Consider the following 15,143-nt stretch of genomic DNA (forward strand, 5'->3'; position numbering starts at 1 on the left):
ACGTACCCCCATCTCTGGGGCCCTTAGGACCTTTGTGTACACAGACTGTAGACTGGTGTTGTATTTCCCCGTAAAATACTGAGTCCATTGTTTTGAAAAGGTTGACTTCCATTAGGTACAAATGGATAGCTTGACAGAGGGGAAATTTAAAAGGTAATCAAAACGTTTGGCAAGTCAAGACTTCAAACATCTACTTTGATAAGTCTGAATCCAACAATTACTAAAACCTTTGACAATTAAGATGCCCGATTATGTCTCACACATGGCTAGTCCGTGAGAGGGTCATGTGGGTCAGTGCATATCTCTGAAGAACGTGAGAGAAGGAAGGTTACACGAGAGGGGAAGAAAATGAAAGAGAATGCAAGGAGAAGGCTCGGAGATCAGGGAATGTTCTGCTCAAAAGCTGTACAAAAGAGGCAGGCAGGAGCCGGAAGGGGTCTGCTGCCTCCATCGCAAGGACCAGGAGAAGCATCACAGCAATGGGGGGAACGAGTGTGGAGACCATGGGCCATAGCGAGAGAAAGAGGGACTGATTAAGAAACAGGAAGAAGTTAGGTCATGGTCACCATCCTTGAAGAGCGTGTGCTGTCTGTGTCCTTGGCAGTGGAGGTAGGCTTAAAGGGAAAAACTTGACCTGAAGTCTATGGTTGAATCCCAGATCTTATACACCAATGGTTGTTGTGGGTTTTCCGGGCTGTATTGCCGTGGTCTTGGCATTGTAGTTCCTGACGTTTTGCCAGCAGCTGTGACTGGCATCTTCAGAGGTGTGACACAGAGATCTCTGTCTTTTGGTGCTACACCTCTGAAGATGCCAGCCACAGCTGCTGGCGAAACGTCAGGAACTACAATGCCAAGACCACGGCAATACAGCCCGGAAAACCCACAACAACCATCATTCTCCGGCCGTGAAAGCCTTCGACAATACATCTTATACACCAAATTTCTTACCCCTGTGTGCGTGCATGCTGGTGGTGGGGGGTGGGTTGTCCTGTGATAGTGGAGACAAATTAAGTTGTCTTATTTGCTAGTTTGCTAACCCTAACCCTCCCTCCTTGGCTGCTCCCTTTTCTATTTTATGGGACATCCTGAGGCCCCAGATGAATATAGGGTGCTGCTGCAACAATTTCTCCCCGGTTTGCCCTTCTGTTTCATATCCACGTGTTTGAATATTTCTGCCATCGGAGGTAGAACTTCACCCCCTCACCAACTGAGCTGTCTGGCTTACAAAAGCTCTCCCCTCCGATAAATGTGTCAAGGGCTCAGCTATGAGTTCCATTTCCCTTCACTGACTCTTAAATAGCTTTGCTTTATCAAGGAGAAAAAGCCATTCTCCTGAGTGGCTTTTATTCCCAGCTGGGGACCAGAAAACAGATACCTTCAAGTTGTCCTCAGCAAAAGTAAAAGCAACTTGGACGTATTATATGTTGCTTTAAATACGTGCTCCTATGAGCTACCTGTGCTTCATGTTGTCTAATGTCAGTCCTAGAATTGCTTATGTTCTTTTTCAGCATTTCTTCAGCTTTGTATTGGATTCTTGCTAATGGTATATCTTTGTAAACTTTTATTTACCCTTTGGCATTGTTTATGGAAATGGCCTTGATACTGACTGTACTAATCTCAGACTGGGTAATCCGGTTTGAGTCTCAGTGAGAAAAGCAGACTATAAATGACATACATACATACATGCATAAGGAGGAAAGAGTTAAGTCTCCCCTCCCCTCCCTTCCCCTGGGTAGAAGACCTCTCCTTGCCTACAGACAGCCCCTCAACCTTGAACGACTTTTCACTAATAACCTTGAACCGGCTAACAGGGTCACCAGCATAGGAACCAGACCCTGCAACAAACCCAAATGCCAACTCTGCCCACATATCTACCCAGAAAATTCGATTACAGGACCCAATGGCATCAGCTACACCATCTCTGGCTCTTCCAGCTGCTCATCCTCCAATGTGATATATGTCCTCATGTGCCAACAATGCCCCTCTGCTCTGTACATAGGACAAACCAGCCAACCTCTGCGCAGAAGAATAAATGAACACAAATCTGACATCAAAAATGGCAACATCCAGAAACCAGTGGGAGAACACTTCAGTCTATCGGGACATTCCATCAAGGACTTAAAGGTCACCATAGTTCAACAGAAACCTTTCAAAAACAAAATCCAACGGGAGGCTGCTGAATTGGAATTCATATGTAAATTTGACTCAGTCAAGCTGGGATTGAATAGAGACTATGAATGGTTCTAGTAACTGATTTCATTAACAGAAGCAAACTGAGTAGCAACTGATTCGCATCTACTCCCCCCTCCCCTCACCACCTGTATATATCTGGCCAGTTTCTTCATACCCTCCATGCATCTGACAAAGAGAGCTGTGGTTCTCGAAAGCTTATGCTGCAGTAAAGTTGGTTTTAAAGGTGCTACTGGACTCTACTATTTTGCAACTACAGACTAACACGGCTAACTCCTCTGGACCTAAGTCTCCCCTCCTCCTTGGAAAAAGTCACCCCCCCCATGGGGTTTTTCGAGGCAAGAGACGTTCAGAGGAACCCTCAACTTCCTTGCTGGTCTCCCAACCGAGAACTAACCAAGGCTGTCCCTTCTAGATAAGGCCAGCCTGGATTATCCAGGTCAGGGCAATCCCAATATTAAAATACCGTTTTTTGTTTTGGCTGTCAAGAATTTGTATGTTGACTGTCTGACCTTCAAGACACCTAGTGTGAGGGATGGCTTACTACCATCAAACAGTATTTTTTTTCTCCTGGATTTTACTGGGCTGCAAGGCTTTGAGGGGTGTGTGTGCCTGTTTGTATTTTCCTCCATGAAGAAAAATGTTCCTTTTGACACCCAGCATCAAAAGTCCAGGTGCTGTTCTCTCTGTGTGACTTAATTTGCCTCTGCTGAGATTCTTTGGGATTACATTGCTGCAAAGTGGGCAGTGGAAGAGAACTGCTCCACCTGGCTCTTTTCTCATTCGTTCTGGTGACCAAGGGGTGGAGAGGAAATGAGTCACCGCTGGGTATTTGCGACCAGTTTCCTTTACCCTGCTTTTATCTTCTTGACAGCCTGCAATTTCCTCAGTTCCATGTGGCAAACGGTAATCCTGCCTGCTGGGCAGCTAAACTGATAGGTGCGGAGAAGGGCATAAACAAAAAATAGATCTGGGGGGTGGGTGTCTGTGTTTTACTTTTAATAAACAATATTAATAATAACATTCGGTTTATATACCGCCCTTCAGGAAAACTTAATGCCCACTTAGAGTGGTTTACAAAGTATGCCATTATTATCCCCACAGCAAAACACCCTGTGAGGTGGGTGGGGTTGAGAGAGCTCTGAGAGAGCTGTGACTGACCCAGGGTCACCCAGCTGGCTTCAAGTGGAGGAGTGGGGAATCAAACCCGGCTCTCCAGATTAGAGTTCCGCACTCTTAGCCACTACACCAAACTGGTTCTCATTAACGTTATTTTAATTTTATTATTACCAAAGACAAAAAGAGTAAGAGCAGCAGTGTAAAACTGTGCACATGGGCCAAATAAACAGCAGCCCATACATGGGCTTCCTCTGTGGTGGCCCCTACCCTGTGGAACGGCCTGCCTGAAGAGGTCAGGAGAGCCCCCACTCTCTTGGCTTTCCACAAATGATGCAAAACCAAAATATTCAAAAAGGCTTTTTACTCAGACAGGAGGGCTGTATTGTAGGGAAGGGGTCTCCGATGCTGCTGTAATGAGTTAGGAACCGCAGACTTCACCATTATGTTGTATTGGATTCCTGCTAATGCTATGTTGTTGTGAACTTGCATCTATTTATCCTATGGCATTGTTTTTGGAAATGTCCTTGACATTGACTGTACCAATCTCACACTGTGTAATCCGCCTTGAGTCTCAGTGAGAAAGGCGGACTATAAATGACATAAATAAATAAATTAAATAAATAAAACTAATACATTATGAAAGATCTCATTCGCATAAAAGAGTCAGTCAGTTTCAAAGGTCTCCCTGCAGCAGATTTAACCTACTTTGCAGGGCTGTTGTTGGGATCAAAGTTCAAAATATTATGGGTGTTGCAGATTTCTGGTGTTAGTTTGAACAGCGTTGTGTAGTGGTTAGAGTGCCAGACAAGGAGCTGGGAGTTCCGGTTTGAATCCCCACATTACTGGGTGATTTAGAGCTGGTCACACACACTCAGCCTAACTTAACCTCACAGGGTTGTGAGAATACAAATGGAGAAAAGGAGAATGGTGTAATCCTAGGGATGATCGGGCATGTTAGAATCCATTGGAACGGACCGGCTTAAGCACGCCTTTCTCTGAACAGGGTGGGGCTGTCATAGTGGATATAATTCCCAACTCCCCATTGCTTCATTGGCTGAAGTTAACGTGATGGTGACCCTAATCTGCAAATACCAGAAATTGTTCCGGGAAGCTCTGCTCTTTTTCTTACCCCTTGCTCAGCAAGAAAACGTCCCCTGCATTCGCTCGGGCATTTCCCTCTCTTTGTGCCTGGCGCTTCCTTTTCGAGAGCTCGTGGTAATGCTCATGGTTCTCATTTTATTTATTATCTTATTTTACATTATTTGTATTCTGCGTCTCTTGCTGAGTCTTTAGAAGAATTGCACATAGTGTTAATTCCATGCAGACAATAGGGTGAGAAATCTAATAAGCATCTGCCCTCCAAAGTGGCGCAGTTCATTCTACGGCCTCCAGCAAGGGTTGCTAACCTCCAGCTGGTGGCTGGAGAGTTCCCTGAATTACAACTGGAGGGTGTGCGTGTGTTACGTGCCCTCAAGTCGCCTCCAACCTATGGCGACCCTATGAATGAAAGACCTCCAAAATGTCCTGTCATTAACAGACTTGCTCAGATCCTGCAAACTGGAGGACGTGGCTTCTTTTATTGAGTCAAGCCATCTCGTTTTAGGTCTTCCTCTTTTCCTACTGTCTTCCTAGCATTATTGACTTTTCCAGAGAATCTTGCCTTCTCATGATGTGACCAAAGTACGATAGCCTCAGTTTTGACATTTTAGCTTCTAGAGTGAATTCAGGCTTGATTTGATCTAGTACCCACTTATTGGTCTTTTTGGCTGTCCGTGGTATCTGCAAAACCCTCCTCCCAGCACCATTTGAAATATGGTGCTGGAGGAGCTTTGGAGGGTGAACTCTATGGAATTATACCCTGCTGAGGTCCCTCCTTTCCCCAAATCCCATCCTTCCCAGAATCCTCCTAGGGTTGACAGCTCCAAGTGGGGAAATTCCTGGAGATTTTGGGGTGGGACTTGGAGAGGGTGGAGTTTGGGGAGGGATCTCAGCGGAGTATAATTCCATACAACTATACAGAGCTGCAGATTTTTAGGACTGGCTCCCTCTGACTTACCATGTGCTTTGGGAGGAGAGGAAGAACGGCTGCCACCCCATATGGAAAGCAGTACTTTTGCCTGAGAGCAGTAATAGCTGTATTGTGGTTTGTGAATCAAATGGACGTGTCCCAAAACGAAAAGCCATGCCCTACCTTTTGTTAATCTTGTTGCATTTATTGTATTTATTATGTCTTAATTGATGTTGTTGTAACTCGCCCTGAGCCTGCTTGTGGGGAGGACGGGCTAAATATCCAATAATTTTTTTAAAAAAATAAATAAGAGCCCACCTTCCAAGGCAACCATTTTCTCCAGGGGACCTGATATCTGGCTTGGAGATCTGTTGTAATTCCAGATCTCCAGCCGCCACCGGGAGGTTCCACAATCTCTTAAGAAATTTTTTAATTATTTTGTTTTTTTAAAATGTGCAACGTGTTAATATGTGCAAGCATATAACAATAAGATGAATCAATAATCTCTCCAATCCAACTAGTAAAGTTCATCAATATGCAAAAATGAAGGCAAAGATTCCAGTATATCACACAAATGCCAAGACAGTGACCTCCAAGTCCAATTATACTGGAATTTTTGCCTTCACGTATTGATTGCAATACTCATGAATTGATGAACTTTACCAGTTGGACTTGTATGCATATTGATGAACTTTACTAGCTGGATTGGAATGATTATTGATTAATCTTATCGTTATATGCTTGCGCAATATTAGCACTTTGCACTTTTAAAAAATACAAAATAATTAAAAAAATTAAGAGATTGTGGAACTTTGTAGTTCCTATACACCGGAGTATTTTGTAGTTCTTAGTTTATGTATCCGGTGGTGCCCATCCTAGGTTAGGCCACCGGAAGGTTGGCAACCTCACACACCCCAAATCTCCAGGCATGCCCTAACGCGCCGTTGGCAACCCCATCTCCGGCCGTGCCATTCCCTTGCGCGGACATGCGACCCTTCCACCACCCCCACAGCGCGTCTCCAGGCAAAGGCCGCCCGGGCAGCCGCGCCTCCCTCCGCCAAAGGCTCCGCCCAGAGCCCAGGGCGCGTCCCCACCCTCGGGTTCCGCGAAGCCCCGGCGGCCGGCGCCTCCCGCTCCCCCCTGCCGCTTCCGCCTGCCGCGCCTGGCGGCCTCCTGCCCCTCTGACAGGCTGCCGGGCTGGCTGACGCACGGGCGGGGCGCCCAATGGGGACGGTGCCGGCCGGCGGGAGAAGCGCGGCGCGCTATAAAGCGGGGCGCCGGCGGTGGGAACGCAGCTCAGCCGGGGGCCCCCACGGAGAGGCCGAAGCAGGAGGGCTCTGCCGGGGATCGCCTCTGCCTGCGCGCCCGGAGAGCGCTCCCTCGGGCCGCGGGGGGACGCACGGCCGCGCCAAAGCTCTGTGCGCCCAGGGCGCAATTCCGCCCCGGGGACCCCCGCCTCCGTCCGCCGGGAGGCTTCGGGCGCCGATGGAGACGGTGAAGCCGCGGGCGCTGCTGGAGCCGCCCCTGCGAGCCGCCAGCTGCAACGGCTACGGCCCGGCGGAGAAGCCGCCGCCGCTGCCCGCCGCGCCGCTGCCCGCCCGCCCCGCCGAGGCTCCACGCGGCCCGACGGCGCTGGAGAGCTGGAAAGAGGAGCGGACGCGCAGCGAGGAGGACAACGAGCTGAACCTGCCCGGCCTCACCGCCGCCTACACCACCATCCTGCGCGCCCTGGGCGAGGACCCGCAGCGCCAGGGGCTGCGCAAGACCCCCTGGAGGGCGGCCACCGCCATGCAGTTCTTCACCAAGGGCTACCAGGAGACCATCACAGGTGAGCGCAGGGCGAGGGCAGGCGGGCGGGCGTGCTGCGCCGCCTCGCCCTGCACCCATTTCACGGATGGACAACTGAGGCTGAGCTCCGGCTCCGCCTTCTGGTTGGATCCGGCCACTGGGAAGAGGCGGTCCGAATCCGAGACATTGGGTTAGTGTTGGTTACTTATTAGTAATTCGTTACTTATTACTAATGTATTACTTATTACCAGGGGTCATTTCGTAGAACAAGAGCTGGAGGAACTCATTAGCATAACTCATTAGCATAACTCATTAGCATATGCCCCGCCCCTCGCCATCACCAGAAGTGTGTTATTGGCATGACTGATTTGCATATGCCGCACCCCCTGACATCACCTATCCTGGCTGTTTTGGACCCAATCTTTGCCATTCAGGGCCGAAATTGGGCCCAAAATGGCAAAAAGGGACTGAAAATGGCTGAAAAGGGGCCCAAAATGGTTAGGATCGGGCTGCTGTTGAGTGGGAGAGTGATCCACCACCTGTCAGAGGCCCGATCCGTGCTGTTTTGGCCCCAATCCAGGCTGAAACGGGCCCAAAATGGCCAAGAGTTGGGTGGGTGGGGCCACCTGACATGTGACGTCTTTGGGGAAATGCCGGAACTGCGTTCCTGCACGCTCCCCCTTGAAATGAGCCCTGCTTATTACTAATGTTTATAAACGCAATAAACGTTGCCAAAGCCTCCTTTAGGGGCTCACCGGGCCCCTTGGGGAATTTCCGTAAGATCCTGGTGAAGTGCTGGTGGGAAGTGCTGTCACTTTATAGCGTATGGTGACCCTTGGTGGGGTTTTAAAGGCGAGAGGCTAACGGAAGAAGTATGCCATCGACTGCGTAACAGCTCTGGTCTTCTTTGGACGCCTCTCATCCAGTTACTAACTAAGGCTGACCCGGTTTAGCTTCTGAGATCTGACGAGATCTGGCTTGCCTGGGCTGTCCCAAAGTAGGCAGGTATTATCACCCCTCCCCCTGCCCTGGGGGGGGGTTATGGAATCTCAGCTGCCGGGGGGTGGGCAGAGGGTAGGGTAGGCATAACGACGACAGTGTGCTTATATACCACCTTTCTGGACAGATTAATGCCCCGCTCCAAGCAGTGAACAAAGCCAGTGTTATTCTTATCCCCGCAATACAGCTGGGGAGCTGTGCTGAGAGGAGGGGCTGACCCAACTGCTGAGCTATGGCAGTTATGGTAGTCGAACTAGCAGAGTGCTGATTCGCAACTCAGCAACTTAACCACTATGCTACAGCAGCATACTTGGACGTCTTTTATAACCCTAACCCCCTTACTTTAAAACCCCCTCCCACCTCCTGGTTGGATAAAACCCTGCATACTTCCACATCTAAATGTATCTGACTAAGGCAGCTTTGACTCTTGAGAATGCATACCCTGGAAATCTAATTGGTCTCCAAGGTGCTACTGCAGACCAACACGGCTACCCACCTGAAACTCTGTTCTTGGACATCCTGATTCCTAACTCTTTGCTGTGTTGAATGTCCCTTCCACCGGTTGGTCAGGCATTCTCTTGCTCTCCCAGAGCTGCATTACGGAAACATTGTAGAGGTAATGTGGTGTAGTGGTCAAGGCTTCAGACCAGTCTCTGGGTTCAGTCTGCTGTGAAGATCCTTGGGTGGCTTTGTGCCAATAATAATAATAATAATAATAACATTCGATTTATATACCGCCCTTCAGGACAACTTAATGCCCACTCAGAGCGGTTTACAAAGTGTTATTATTACCCCACAACAATCACCCTGTGAGGTGGGTGGGGCTAAGAGAGCTCAAGAGAACTGTGACTCGCCCAAGGTCACCCAGCTGGCTTTGTGGAGGAGTGGGGAATCAAACCCGGCTCTCCAGATTAGAGTCCCGTGCTCTTAACCACTACACCAAACTGGCTCTGCCAGTCATCTGTCAGTCTCACCTACCTCACAGGGATGTTGTGGGCAAAAAGGGAGGCATGGCTCTCACCCTGGGTTCCATAGAGACACTGCTTTGAGGGAGCGGTTATGGTTTGGTGGCAGAGGCCAGCCTTTGCATGTAGCATCTCTAGCGGATGCGTCTATGAGAAAGACCTTTCTCTGCGTGAGACTCAAGAAAACCAGTCAGAGTAGAGCAAATGGTACAATGCTAGGGGAACCAATGGTTGATTGCCGTTGGAAGGTTGCACACGCATTGAATGGCCATGCAATGCAACTTAGTACCTGCTACGTACCTTTTCCTGCAGGCGTTCGCTTACCCGTTGGTTCCACAGGGAGCAAACTTGCTTCTGTCTTCCGGTCAGCGAAGGTGCCAAAGCCGAGGTGACTGACAAACGTTTGACATGAGATTAAACTTTGTGATTTTAATAGAGTAACTTTCAATTCCTCAGAATACCCTTGCCTGGGGTCATGTTTTATTTGCGGTGCCATCCATAGCAGAGTTACACTCTTCCATATTCATTCCTTTATTTATGGTCATTTGACCAATCATGGAACGCCATTGCACTAAAAAGAAAATTCAAAGCATAGACTAGAACAAATAAAACAATCCGGAGTTACGATCTAGTTACAGCACAATATGATTTCTGAGACTCTTCCATGTTTAATTTTCTATGGCTTCGGGCCTTAAGTTTTCTTAAGAAGAGGGTGGCGATGGTTGCTAATTTCCCCCTCCCATTGCAGACCCCCACGATGTTGTTCCTTAAAGTCTGCTAACTCCCTTGGAATAAAATTTCAGGGGGCTCAGTGGACTGGAATGGGAGGGAGGAAGCAGTGAAAATTTGCTACTCTTAAGAAAACTTAAAGGCCATTTACATTTTCTTCACTGCATGGCTGGATCTACCCCAGTGCTTATGAAGATTTACATTCTGGAGTAGCTGTGTCGGAGAACTCCGTCCCCGTGAAGTTTGGCTCAGCAGCGAGTTGGGTTGCTTTTAGGTGGTCATGCAGCTCTCCCCATATGTTCCCCGGAGGTCGCATCGATCAGCCAATAAGCACTCGCTGATGGTCCCTGGCCCCAGGGACGTCCGCCTGGCCTCTACCAGAGCCTGGGCCTTTTCGGTCCTGGCTCCGACCTGGTGGAACTCTCTGTCTGAGCAGACTAGGGCTTGGTGGGATTTGTTATCTCTCCACCGGGCCTGCAAGACGGAGATGTTCTTCCAGGAATTGGGGTGGGGGGCTAGGCTGTCCTCTTGCCGGCCATACCGCTGAAGACCGTCCACCACCCATGCAGGAGCTCACAAAGTGTGGCGCAGGTCATTATGTAAGAACTAAACCCTGCGCCTAAAATGCTGTATTTTAATATTTATATCCGCCAATTTTAATTGTATATCGAATAATGTTTTAATGTTTTATAATGTTTTTATTGTTTTTAATCTTTATGTAAAAATCATATGTTGTTACACTCCCCCGAGCCTGTCTGATGGGGAGGGCGGTCTAGAAGTGTAGTAGTAGTAGTAGTAGTAGTAGTAGTAGTAGTAGTAGTAGTAGTAATAATAATAATAATAATAACAATACTTTTAAATAATACTTAGATGTTTGCCAGCGGTCCACTCTGCGTAGTGCATTCTTGCCTTTTGGGTGGGGGGGCACGTGTTTTAACAGGCCTGTCAGAGATACAAAGGCTGCAGCCTGACCTCGATTGCCTTCTGACGTAGCCAGAGAGTTTTGCTTCCGATCTTTACCGTGTTCTGCCTTGGGGATGTTGGCAAAGCCATGTAAAGGGGTGGTGATGACGCAGATTAAGAGACCAAAGACTGAGTCCGTTTTGTCTTTCAGTGCTCAGCGCTCTGGGGAGGGAAGGCAGCACGGTATAGCCCACTCCTCAGATCTTGGAAGCTAATCAGGGTTGGTACTTCGATAAGAGCCTGGGGGTTATACTGGATCCAGCGCTGCTGCTAGAGAAGCAAGTTAATGTAGCTGCAAGAAATGTCTTCCCCTGACTCAGTCTAGCCTGGAAGACGGTCGCCTACCTTGACATGGCTGACCTAGATTCACGGCAAGGTAACATCGAGACTAGACTACTGTAATGCGCCCTACGTAGGTCTCCCCTCGAAGACAACTTAGAGACTCCACTTGCTGCAGAATGCTGCAGCTCAGTTATTATCGCAAGCCACATGGAGCATACATATTATTCCCATTCTGCAGTCACTCCATTGGCTACCTATTAGTTACTGGGCTCAGTTCAAGGTTTTGGCTATTGCATACAGTATGGCCTTGGTGGCTGATATGTACAGGAGCACCTCTCTACCTATGCTCTGCTACAGCAGCTTTGTTCGTCTGACCAGGGCTTTCTGCAGGTACCACCTGCAAATGGGCAAAAGCAACAACTGCTCATACTCAGACCTTCTCTGTAGTGGCCCCCAACATGGAATGGCACGCCCAAAGAAGTCAGGAAAGCTCTCACCAAACTATTCAGGCGGGTTTTCATACACAGGTAATATGGCTTTGCTGAAAGGAAATGATTCAAAGAGATGCTTCGATAAAGGGATAGGGACTGCAGGCTTTACTACTAGGCACTGACTGCTACTATCATTTATTATATGTCAAATTGCTTATGTTTTGTTTCAACATTGTTCTCAGATTTCTGCAATCTGTACCCTATTGCCTTGTTTTCTCAATGTCCCTCTGTTGATCGTATTGAGTTGCATTGTGTAATCCGCCTTGAGCCTCCATGACTATAAATAACAAAAGTAAAATAATAAATAAGTAAGGGTGGAGGGGACTACCAAAGAAGACTCTGCAGAGGAAGGCAAACCGCCTCTGGTTCTCACTTGCCTTGAAAGCCCCCTTCCTGGGGTCACCCCCCTTCCTGGGGTCACCATAAATCAGGTGCGATTTGATGGCAAATACTTAAGTACCCTGTTCTCTAAAACTGGATTTCTTGGCCAATTGGATATTTCTGGAAAGCCAACAAAGAGGACAGGAAGACTTTTCCTTTTGGTCTCCAGCAGCTGGGACTCAGAGATATAATGCTCCTGAACGTGGAGGTTCTATGTAGCTAGAGATCCACAGGAGTTAGCCGTGTTAGTCTGTAGTAGCAAAATAGAAGAGAGACCAGCAGCACCTTTAAGACTAACCAACTTTACTGTAGCATAAGCTTTCGAGAATCACAGTTCTTGCATCTGACGAAGAGAACTGTGATTCTCGAAAGCTTATGCTCCAGTAAAGTTGGTTAGTCTTAAAGGTGCTACTGGACTCTTTCCTATGTAGCTATAATGCCTACTAGCCATTGACAGGCTAATTCATGGTCTAGCTAAGCCACTAGCAGTATTTTATGGCAAGATGTTCTGTTAATTCCACATAGAGGGAAGAAGGTCCATCTTGGCCTTATGATGACCCTATGAAGAGACAGTGCCTGGCCCGAGGTCACTCAGTGAATGTTGCTGGCGAAAAAGTATTTGGATTTGGGCTTCCTCAGCTTTATGGCCAACACTTCAACCTCTGTGTCACACTAGTTGCGCTCCAGGCTGTCTCTCATTCCAAATGTTGATCGATTTACTTACTTCATTTATACCCACCTTTCTCTCCAATACCCAGAGCAGCTGACCTCAGTCTTCTTTCCTCTATTTTAACCTCACAACAACCTTGTAAAGTAGATTGTGCGAAGAGTGTATGAGTGGCCCAAAGTTGCCCAGCAAGCTTCTGTGATAGATTAGGGGTTCGAACATGAGTCTCCGAATCTGAGGCCGACACTAACCACTAGACAGCACTGCCTCTCAATGTTATAGTTTGAGAACGACCCTACTAGCCCTCTTACATGGCTGTTGAGAGGATTTCAGTAAGTCAATGCGTGTGAAGTGCTTTGGACACTGAATTGTAAGCACAGTTTATTTTGCAGCCGGTGCTTTTCCCTTCGGTATAGGAAAACCTACGACTTTTGCATTATACCCATAGACTTTGTTTGCCTGGAACTTCAGAGTTTATTTCTGGGTAGCAGACTCGAAAGTGAGCATTGGATAAATATTGGCTCTTTCATGCAGCTGTGTATTTCTCTCAGTCTATTGGCCTGTCCTATCATAATCCTGTGGGGAAAACTCGTAAAGCCTGAAGCCGAGCCGGTTTGCTTAGGGATAACTTTTCATTCTGTTTGCAGAATGCTAGACGGCAAAGTCCCAGGCTGGCCTTCAAGGGAACGGAGCAGATTTGCTGTACTTTCATCCCCCGGACTTCCAAAACACTGTCAGAGAATCCAGGCAACGAGTGATACTATAGCTCAGTATGCCATCACATCGCACGTGGACTAATATGAAGAGACTATGGCCCTTTTCAACTCTGATAATAAAACACTTAATGGGTACAGTTACAAACTGTATATAAAATATTTCGAAATTGGTTTTGATTCAGAAGGGTATTTTCTGGGGGTTTTTTTCCGTTAAAGCATCCTTGTCTCGATCTAGAATATAAAAGGTGAGCAAGCATCTTCATGCCTTTGTTTTAATCTCTCTTGGTTCTAGTTCCTTGCATACAGAGATCGTGGACATTGGATGCCTTCCTTTTTGCTATTCTGCTCATATTGTTTCCCTTCTCCATTGCCCCAAGCAGTGAGAAGTACCAACAGCAGCGCTTGTCTGTGTTGGTTCCCTTTGGGGGGCAGAGAGAGCACAGGAGATTTTATTTACAAATATGCTTGTGGAGGCAAGCAGGGTCTCGGGGTGTGTGTGTGTGGATCCCCTGCTCCAGATCAGGTCAGATTGAGAGATCGATCGATCCTGCACCTCACACAGGGCTTTTGCCAACAACCAGCAGTTATCTTTCTCTCCGTCAGATTCACTAATATGATGATACCGTAGATAATTTTGTATAACGCCTTTTCAGGGCAAGCATAACCTTGCATTATCCCAACCTTTTGTAGCTGCATTTTACAAAGTGGAAACAAACTAGAGAATCTTGTATATACTTCCCCTTTATCTGCCCCCACATTTCATCTGGAGGCAGGGTAACATCCTCCAAGCTTTGCTTCGTTTTGGGGTAGAGCCGTTTCTTAACAATTAAAGTCCGTCAAGGAAACATCCCACCTTTTCTATCGTCATAGATCCAGAGGAGTTAGCCGTGTTAGTCTGTAGTAGCAAAATCAAAAAGAGTCCAGTAGCACCTTTGGTTAGTCTTAAAGGTGCTACTGGACTCTTTTTGATTTTGCACCTTTTCCATGTACCGGATGAAGGGAGCTTTGACTATTGAAAGCTCATACCTTGGAAATCTAGTTGGTCTTTACCCGGATCTTGCTTGTCCAAGAACCATTCCTGTTTTTTTGGTTTGGGGGCTGGTTACCTGAGATGCATTACGTTAGGCGAGGCCCATTCCCAGAAACCTGGCTCCGTACTTGTCAGTGTTTTTCTCCACAACTAGGGAGCCCCTTAGACTCTCTCTTTGGTTCAGTTTTTCATGAACTGAGATTTTATTCTGTCCTGTGATCTTGAGTGGCATGCCACGGCACTTAGGATGGCTTGCATGATTCCATCTTCCATTTTATCCTCATGGCAACCGCATATGAGGTAGTTTAGGCTGAGAGATGGTAACTGGCCTGAAGTCACCCTCTGAGTTTTTATGGAAGAGTGGGGATTCAAACCTGGGTTTGCCAGATCCTAGTCCAACACTCTGACCACTATACCTCCTGTGAGCAGAATGAGTTTTCAAAAGCCTAGTTATTTTAAGTCATCGCTCTCCTACCCATCTTTCTTCCCAAAGTGGCATACACTGTTCTCCTCACCTGTTTTATCTTCACAACATCCCTGCAGAGTAGGTTAGGCTGAGATCATCCAGTGAGCTTCCAGGGGAATTTGAATCTCCCAGATCCTAGGATCTTTTAAAACTGCAGTGCTCACTTGATCACTAGCCCTGGCCAATAAACAGACAGCCTATTCCTGAACCAACCAAAGCTCCCAAACCGTTTTCAAAGGCAGCCCCGTGTACAGTGTATCAGTTTGATCTGAAGGTGGTTAGATGCTCTTCTGTCTAGAAATCGATAATACCATCCTACTTGTGTGTAAGTGCACACACAGGCCGACTT

General features: G+C 47.6%; 1 protein-coding gene across 1 annotated transcript in view; it reads left to right on the forward strand.

The window, feature by feature from the left end:
• The first annotated feature begins 6,633 nt into the window (after positions 1-6,633).
• Positions 6,634-15,143, forward strand: part of GCH1 (GTP cyclohydrolase 1) — a 42,252-nt gene continuing 33,742 nt past the window's right edge. The window contains exon 1 of the mRNA XM_054971766.1: positions 6,634-7,145. Coding sequence (XP_054827741.1) covers positions 6,803-7,145 — 343 coding nt within the window. The 5' untranslated portion in view covers positions 6,634-6,802. The remainder of the gene's footprint in view (positions 7,146-15,143) is intronic.

This window comes from Eublepharis macularius, chromosome 2, assembly GCF_028583425.1.
Source record: "Eublepharis macularius isolate TG4126 chromosome 2, MPM_Emac_v1.0, whole genome shotgun sequence".
In the NCBI taxonomy this organism is placed as follows: Eukaryota; Metazoa; Chordata; class Lepidosauria; order Squamata; family Eublepharidae; genus Eublepharis; species Eublepharis macularius.